The sequence below is a fragment of the Primulina huaijiensis genome, chromosome 12 (assembly GCF_012295235.1).
Source record: "Primulina huaijiensis isolate GDHJ02 chromosome 12, ASM1229523v2, whole genome shotgun sequence".
Taxonomy (NCBI): Eukaryota; Viridiplantae; Streptophyta; class Magnoliopsida; order Lamiales; family Gesneriaceae; genus Primulina; species Primulina huaijiensis.
Window position 1 is genome coordinate 18,326,338 of NC_133317.1, and position 9,261 is coordinate 18,335,598.

General features: G+C 38.4%; 1 protein-coding gene across 1 annotated transcript; it reads left to right on the forward strand.

Moving 5' to 3' along the window:
• Positions 1–216: 216 nt before the first annotated feature.
• Positions 217–4,899, forward strand: LOC140990183 (kinesin-like protein KIN-10C). The gene is made up of 16 exons (XM_073459762.1): positions 217–535; positions 1,266–1,431; positions 1,520–1,720; positions 1,808–1,991; positions 2,083–2,288; positions 2,400–2,635; positions 2,720–2,759; positions 3,037–3,126; positions 3,212–3,265; positions 3,400–3,484; positions 3,563–3,822; positions 3,902–3,948; positions 4,310–4,331; positions 4,411–4,479; positions 4,570–4,608; positions 4,707–4,899. Exons 1-16 carry the CDS (start codon positions 321–323, stop codon positions 4,749–4,751), a joined length of 1,959 nt encoding a protein of 652 aa, XP_073315863.1. The 5' UTR covers positions 217–320; the 3' UTR covers positions 4,752–4,899.
• The last annotated feature ends 4,362 nt before the right edge of the window (positions 4,900–9,261 follow it).

Sequence of the window (9,261 nt, forward strand, 5' to 3'; positions counted from 1 at the left end):
ATTGAAAAAGAAAGTGTATTTTATATGATTATTGTATTATGAAAGGCTATATTGGATAATACTTAATAAAAAAGTTATTTTTAAAAATACACTTTTTGATTTGGGCGTAAATTATATATTATAATTATGGCTGGAATTCAAGTGTATTGACCAAACTACCCCTCACCCCAGTTTTAAACTTCGGAGAGCGTCATCCGAGGCGCCAGAATCATAGATTTCGAAAACCTCACACCCAACGGCTCGTTTCCCCCATTATTATCGAATCCTCATTTCGTATCCTCCCTCTTCTATCTCTACCTCACAATTTATCAAGAATTTCCATGGCTTCTACAGTTGCAGGCTCAGACAACATGCAATCCAGTAGGAGCTCGAAGCCTGCAAATCGAGTGCGAATAGTGGGGAAGATCCGAGGATTTACTGATCAAGAATCTGAGTCCTTGACCCGAGAACGGAAGCCTTGGATCACTGTTCAGAATCCCCACGAGAATGGACAGCTTGCTAAAGCCACAGTTTCTCTCGACACCCGATCCACTGGGTAATTTGTTTCCTTGCCTTCTTACTGTTTGATTTTCAGATTTGGGGGTTCGAGTTTACCTTCTTGATTTTCATGCTTAAATACTGGTACCGTAGAATTTTTCGTGGTTTTTAGTTTTTATCTTATGATAGTACTGTTTGTTTGTGATTAAGTAGATTTTGATTTCAAGATTCGGGGTAACTTTTTACCAGGGGGGTTTTCCCCAACTCACAATTTTGAAGTCTTTTATTATGTGGACAAATTTTCAATTGTAGTAAGATTATATGGTAATCGCAGCTTTGTTTTTTAGGTTATGGATGATGGGTTTTTCTTGAGCACGTTTTGTTTTAGCACTTGGACCTTTGATACATAGTTTTAAGATTTGATGCACAGATCTGTCCTGCATTTGTTTTTTGTACCGGTTTTCTTGTTATTTTGAACATAAGTAGGCATCAAGAATGGAAGGAAAATCGGTCATTGGTATATTCTTGTCTCTGTAGAAGAGCCTGAAATTTTTTACTTGCATAATTAGACTTTAAGAAGTTCCAAACATAGGTGAGTCATCTTTTTAGTTAGTTAATCAGATTACAATTTAGGATGTGTTTTCACCTTTTCTATTTTATATATTGTCAGCGGCAAAAATGCTTATGAACTGAATCACCGCTATGAGCCGGATGAAGATATTGACCATTAGTTAATCAGATTACAATTTAGGATGTGTTTTCACCTTTTCTATTTTATATATTGTCAGCCGCAAAAATGCTTATGAACTGGATCACTGCTATGAGCCGGATGAAGATATTGGCCTGATATACTCAAGAGAGATTAGACACATGATTTCAGAAGTTTTTAATGGTCAAAATGCATCTGTAATTGCCCTGGGAGCTAGAGGAAGTGGAAAAACATTTACTATACAGGTCTTTCCTGTTTGCCTTCATAATAGTTTTACTATTTTTCTTGGATAATTTGATGCATGCTTGATTTAGATTCTTTGTTCCATTGAAGGGGTCCATAGAGAAACCAGGTTTAGCAACTATTGCAATGTCTGAAATTCTTTCTAAAGCATGTGAAAGCAAGAAAACAGTATCTGTATCCCTCTATCTGGTTACACAAGACCATGCTTTTGACCTTTTAGATCCTGATTGTGCTGAGGTTCATGTACTGGGTGACACTCAAGGCAAACTCAACTTGAAGGGGCTTTCTCAGGCAAGAAATATGTTTTTATTTGCTTAATTGATGGAATTTTCTGAAGCTGAATTTTAATTATATTGCTTTGCTAATGTTGTTTTGTAGGTCAAGGTGAAATCAGTTTCAGAATTCGAAAATATGTACTTTAGACATCTCAATTTGCAGAAAAGCCAAAAAATATCAATGGATCCTCGACGCTATCACAAGGGCTTGATGGTCCATATATCATCTGAAGATGACAACATAATACCCAAGTTGGAGAACAAGATTAATTTGGTTGATCTAGCAGGTTTATATAACTAACAATGTAATTATATGCTCTTTCTTTCTATTAGTCCGATGATCATTCATGTAAAGCTATTTTTGTATTGTCCAATTAGGCTATGAGGATCCTCGCAAGAGTGGCAGCGACAGAAACACACTTATTGAGAATTACAGGAGTAACAAATCATTATTTGCATTGATAAATGTCATCAATGCTCTGAATTCCAATGAGATACATGTGCCTTATCGAGAGAGTAAGCTCACTCGAATCTTGCAAGATTCCCTCAGTGGCACAAGTCACGTGTTAGTGTTTGCATGCTTGGTAAGGTTCTACTAGAAATTTAGGTTAAAAATTTATTTGCAGATTTTGAAATACTTTTATATATTAATTATTATTATTATTATTATTATTATTTTTTTTTTAATGATGCAGAACCCTTTCTTTTGCAAAGACTCTATCAGCTCACTCAGTTTCGTTTCACGGTCCTGTCATAGCACCAAGCAAGTTTTGACTGACTCTACAAATAAATGTCAAAGTTCAGCCAAATCTAAGATGTTTTCGTCGTTGAAAAGTGGAAAAACTACGTCTACTTCTTTGATAGTGAAAAAGCATATCGGTCGTAGTCAATTACTTTCTGGAAAGAAGGCTGACTGCATCCTAAAGGGAAGGTAAAGCTACCTTAATGTCCTATTATTTTACAGGATATATTACTTCAAATAGTTTTTACTAAATTTTGGGCTACCCTTTTCAAGGAAACTCTTTGATGAAGAAAACACAAACAATCCTAAGCAGGTATGCATTAATATATCTTATCCATCAACCTGTTATGCCTGCATTTCTTTCTTTTTCATTCAAAACGCCATCCTCCAGTATGTCTATATCAATTTTTTTCATCTTGATGCAGTACTTAATTAAATTTAAGATTTGTTTATGATGATTACCTTTTCGTTTTAACATTTCAGCAAAGGGATATGCGTTTTTATATCACAATTAGTAGAAAGTTAATCCAAAATAAAAAAACAAGATGCCCATTTCATACAACTATATGTTGACCTAAAATGTGATGCAGTTGATATGCCTTTCTGAAGATACTTCATCCCACAAAAATAAAGTCCTCCAAGATCATGATTTGGTTGTTGCACCATTTTCGCTGGAAGAGGTATTCAAACCACTCGATTGATTCTTTCTAGTAGTCCCATATAAATCTCGAATAGCATTTGATTGCTCATTTTATTTTGGATCAGGATAATGTACTGCCCTGTGCCCCTAATGATGAGGCTGTTATTCAGGAAGAGAAGGTTATAAATTTTTAGCTTGAATTGTAAAAGACAGAATATGTAAAATTATTGCTGGATTCCAAGAACACTATATCATTCATTCACTCTTAACATATGCAAAAAACTCTCCTAAACTTACGGTTCTTATTTCTTAGGATCTTTCTACACACGGTCTCCATTCTCAAGAAACTATAAATGAAAGTTGTTGTGATGGAAACGATCTTCTACTTTTTGATGATGGTATGAATTAAAACCCAACAAATTCGCTCATTTGGTATAACGACTTGATAATTCTCAGTAGATGATTCAATATTGTAGGTAAGTCATGCGAGTCGAACAAGACTTCACACTTTGATGGATCTGTGCCACTTAGTCAGAAAATCAAAGAATTATCCAAGAACTTAAAGTTATTGTGTTCATCAACTCCAATGAAGGTGAAAATTCCGGAGAAGGAAATTATTGATTCATTCAATAGTCAATTAAGCTGCAATGATACTACTCCAATGATGAAATTTGACGGCACGAAAAATCGCAGCCCAAGGGGTGGTACCTTCAGCATATGTGGTTCTAGTTTGAAGGTTTGTTACAGTGAAATATATCATCACATAATTGACTAATTGCTGTATTTTTCTCATCAACCATTCTTTTTTATTGCAGAATTCTCTAGTTAAAGAACAACTGAATTTTCTGAATTCAGCTAATAAGTAAGTGAATACGCCAAAATTCACTCTCTACTCGATGTACTACGTTATATGATTTCTTTAGTTTATCTTACTTGTATATGAACTAAAAAGTAGATTCTTACATGCTGATCGTATGCTACAACCACAATAGGCAAAAGTTATTTGCAAGTTCAGCAAAAATTTACGCAAAAGTTTAATTTTCAATCAAGAAATTCTACTTTCATCAATGGCCAAGTAGACATTTTATATATTGTTGAAAAGGTGTTGCTAGACTTGTGATTGATTTTTATTGGGAATTACCTAATGTTTAGTAAGCTCGAATACAAGTGTTGCCACCTTGTAAATTTGGTCTAATAATTTTACCTTCCCCCTTTATTTGCAGGGAAGAGTTGAAAAAACTAAGAGTAAGTCAATTCTCATAGTCTAAATTTTACTGGCACGAGTTAGGGAAGAAATCTCATAGTATGTATTGATATCATACAGGGTATTGGAGAAAAAAGGGCTTCCTACATTCTCGAACTTCGCGAAGAATCGCAAGAACCTTTCAAGAGTGTGAGTAACATTTATTTGCAGTATTTCTTGCATCGGACGAGAACATATTCCGGGACTGAATTTTTTTTTATATACTTTTGGGTTCTCCAGCTTGATGATTTGCAAAATATTGGCATGTCAGCAAAACAGGTATTATTGTCATTGAAGATAGATTTTTTTAAAAAGAAAAACTTTCCAAATTCTTTAGTTTCTTTCATCTGCATTTCCACTTCTTTGTTGTTATGCAGATCAAAGGCATGATGAAAGGGGTGGCTGCCGAGCTTTTCAATTGAGTGAAGTTGCTAATATTTTCTTCTATCCATTCATCCATGCAATTCATTCCATTCCCCTGTTGTAGATCCAAATACTATTGTTTGTGCTATTGTATGGGTACAACTTAAATTATGGAAATTCAGTTATACTAAATCTTATTCTTTTACTAACCGACTTTTCTTGTAAGCATGCGAGTGCCTATTCCATTTTTGAGATCATAGTTTGACTTTATTGCGTGAAAGTTGAACTCGAGTTTTGGTCTTGTATCAACAAAATGATACATTAATTTTCATTCAGTTGGTTATTAAAATATGTAATGTATAAAATTATTAAGAGTAAAATAATTTATAAAATTAGACATAAAAAAGCTACAAGCCAAGCTAATTGTTAGGATCGATTTAACAATTTAGTAAGGTGAATAAAACAGAATGCTCGAGTTAAAAGAATCTCAGCTGGTTTAGGCAGATTATTCCTCAAATGATCATATGTAATCATCGAACGAGTGTCTTGAATGCTTCAAATTCTGTATCTTTAAGACCATCTCCAGCAGCAAAAGAAAAAAGTACATTCCACTAAATTGGATATGGATTTCACCTCAACAGCACTGCATTTTAGTGCTCTTCCTTTTATTTTTTTAATTTATTACTTTTTGGTTTCTTTTTTTTAATTCATAATATTAAGATTTATTACAGAATTAGAAATATTCTTCTTATTGGGTGCAGAAATTTGGTGCAGGTTGCAAGAGATGTACTTTGACATGCAACATATTAACACAAAAATAATACAGAACTTGCACAAAAATAGTGTGAACGGTTGGAGATGGTCTAAACACTTCAATGACTGAGTGGATCTTTTTTAGAAAGTTGGCTTTCGTACTGATTGCAGAGTAGACACAGTAGGCTCTACTTTTCCCTGTGAGTTGAGCTATATCAGTCGTGATCAGAAACATATATGATGTCACCGGATAAAAATGGGTGAAAGATGCGTGGGCAATTTCACCGGATCGGATTATGCAAATGATGAGGGATGAGAGTACAACGAGATGTGTCCAAACCAGAGATTTTTCTCCCGAGAAAAGCTGGTGCTGACCTGCAAACATGAAGATAACCATGTGAATGGGTGCCGAAAGAATGTCCGACATGGCCATTTCGATGCTAGAGTCAGTAGGTGAACGAAAAGAACTAATATGCAAAGAGAATGGTGTATAAGTGATGTATATTCTAGAGGATAAATGATATGGGCAAGATATATGTCAATGAATGCCTTAGTGTATAAACAAACCTGGTATTTATAGAAAGAAAGTCAACGATGATCTTGTTTTCAGTGTCCATTTACTAATTATGACAAGATGGTTGTCCATACCCTGCTTTTCTGACACGCCAAACTGTCCCTTTCACCTTGTCAAATCTATGCGATCTTGTCAGCAATGATTACCAAGATAAGTTATTTCATACTTTTGCACTCGAGTGAGGTACAATTATCGAGATAACCTGGGTAGAAAGCCATCACCCGAGAACTCGTCCGGAAGCCCGGGCTTCTGGTAACCGGGAGATGATGTCTCAGGCATTCATTTGCCCGGCTATTTGTCGGATTGGTCCAAAATTTATCATAACATGATCCACGACCCGAGATCATCTAATACCCATGACCCAGGCCTCCCCGGGGGGTATTACCACTCCCTCTCTAAATATTCGGGCTAGAGTCTTTCTCGTTGTCACGATCACTCTCTTGTTCTTGGTCATGGAAAATTTTTATCGTCTCACATTCTCAAGCGGGTAGGACTGATGTCATGATGACGTGTGCCCTAGAACTTTATTGGCCAAAAAACGCTTTGAATTCCGAGAAGGTGAACTGTCTGAGACGCTTCATATTCCGAACCTGTCCTTTCATGTCCTCGTACAATTTCCAAGATGCATCCTGACCGTCCTTTTACATTTAGGTCAAAGGTGTAGATCCATTACCTCAATTAATATAAATTGAACCACTTTCTCCATTTCTCACTTTTTCGATCTCGCTTTCTCCACAATCTTCCTCGCACCTTCGGCGTATTGTGTGCGTAAGCTCCGTCGATTTCCAGTCTCCGACCAGTCAACCTTCAAACAACTCGTAAGTTTTTTTGCCTCCCTTCTTTCCAAAATATGTCAAACTCTACTTCTTCTACTTCCGGAGCGAATGCGCGCGGCTCGCCTGAGTACGAGTCTGCAGCAACATGCTCTGGTTCTTCTTCTTCCTCTCCCAAGAAATTCTCTGCTGATCGCCTCTCCAAAAAAATCAAAAAAGCCCAGAATCAAACCCTCTGCCTCGGGTCCTTCCCGAGCTATAAAAAAGGGCAAGGGTAAGACCCGAGCCCCTAGCTCGCCTCTCCCTGGGGTTCCGAGTGCTCTTTTGTTCTATGTTATGGAGAGTACTCTATGCCCTGGGGTGGAGGATGATCTCAGAGTCATGGGCTCTATTCCCCTCTTCTTACCAAATCCGGATTCTCGGTCCCTCCGATCGGGCTAACCATCCACCAGAGGGTTTCTTTACCTTTTCCAAAGACCAGCTTCGTAGCAGCCTAGGATTTCCCATCCCTGTTTTTTTCATTGAAACGGCCCATTTCTTTGGGGTCCCGATAAACTAATATTATCCCAATTTTTTTCCGTATAATGGCTGCCACTTACATTCTTTTTAAGTTGCACAATCTTCTTATTAATCTCCTCATCCTTCATTACTTCTTTGTGTGCCGGCTTGGGGACAATGCTTTTTCGTTGTCTGCCCGTATGAAGAACCGGTTCTTTGATGATATCCATTCTTTTTTAAAGGGATTGAAAAGCAGGTTCTTTTTCTGGATGCTTAACTGGCTTCCTTCCCAGCCTTCCTGCTCAGCATGGTCTTCCCCAATCTTACAAATTCGAAGAGCCCTTCATCCGAAGCCAAGAGCTCGTGGAAGGGAAGAAATTTTCTTCTTCTCTCCTCCTCTCCGAGGAAAACTTGTTGTCATAAGGGTTGAGTGCTCGGGCTGAGGACCATATTTGCCGAGTGATTGACGAAGTAGCTGGCTCGCGTGCTCAACCTGGTAGTTTTTACCTCCGACCTTTTCCTTTACTTTTCTTGTTGGTTTTATTGTTGTCTCTATCATCTTTATCCCTTTGTGCAAACAATTCGGAAATGCAAGAAGCCTTTGCAAGGAGGTGACCAAGGCACTTCCCGAGCAACCCAATCCATTTCTCCTCCTCCGACCCAATCTCTCACCGAGCCCCTTCACTCCAGCCCGCAAGGAGTCCGAGGAAATATTTTCTTGGAGGGAGCTTCCCCCACCGGAGTCAGGCTCCTAAAAAAGATGCTTCTTCCTGCTGAGGAGGAATATCTGAAGGGTTGGTTCTCTGCCGACCCCAAAGCTTTTTGAAGAATCTAACCGGGTCTTTTCCGTAAGTTCTACTCTTCTCCCTCTTCTCCCCCTTTTTTTTACTTACTAATGCTGAACATGGTGTTCAAATGCTGATCTCGGCTTTTGAAGAGGTAGCCACGGTGGCTATGAAGGAAGGTGGTCGAGCCCAAGCCACCCAAGATATTTATGAGCAACTTCAAGGGGAACTATCCCAGGTTCGATCAGCTCATGAAGAAATGGTCACTGGACTTCACGTTGCTTTGGACACGGCTAATCAGCAGCCCAGGTAGATCTGGCTAAAACTAGAGACGACGTTGATGCTGGCCTCGCCCGGGAGGAAACATTACAGGGGCATATCTCTGCCTTAGGGTCATATCTCTGCCTTGGAGTCAGAGAATCGTTCTTTGATCGAGGAGATAGAGAACCAACAATCCCAGGCGATTGCTTCTGAGACTACCTTGGAGACCTCCGTGTACTCTCAGTAAAAATGGCGAACTTCCTTCCTCCACTCTCCCAAGACTACAGTCGAGGATCGTGCTTACTCTTTCTTCCGAACCGGCTTTGACAAATGCCAAGAAAAATTTGAAGAGGCCGGGCTTCTTCCGGAGGATAGGGAAAACTTTCCCAACTTTGATCGAGCCATAGTGTCCCTTCCCAAAGAGGCTGAAAAAGAAAACCAGGAGGCTGAAGGACATCCAGGTTCTAATGAAATAGATTTAGAATAGTTTTGTAATTTTTCTTTTCCGTTTCTTCTCATGTAATTTTGGCTTTCGGCCTTTCATTTAATGAAATCTTCTTTCGACCGTCTTTCCCTTTGTATATATATTCCAGACTGAAAAAAGTCTTGAACTTAAATAATAATTTAAAAATACTTTAAGTCTTGAATAATAATCGGGTTTTTTTCTCCATAGAATGTCAAACTCTCAGAAATTTTCTAAGTATTGGAGAATAAATGGGGTTTAATAGAATACTGGGGTCTCATGCCTCCGGGGTAAGGTACAAATCCCTTCTTTTACTGGATGACTGGGGTACAGAGCCCTGGGCCAGGGTACGGTTCCTTGGATTTATTGGATAACCGGGGTACGGAGCCCCGAGCCAGGGTACTGGTCCCTGGACTTACTTTATAACCTTGGTACAGAGCCCCGGGCCAGGGTACAAGTCCA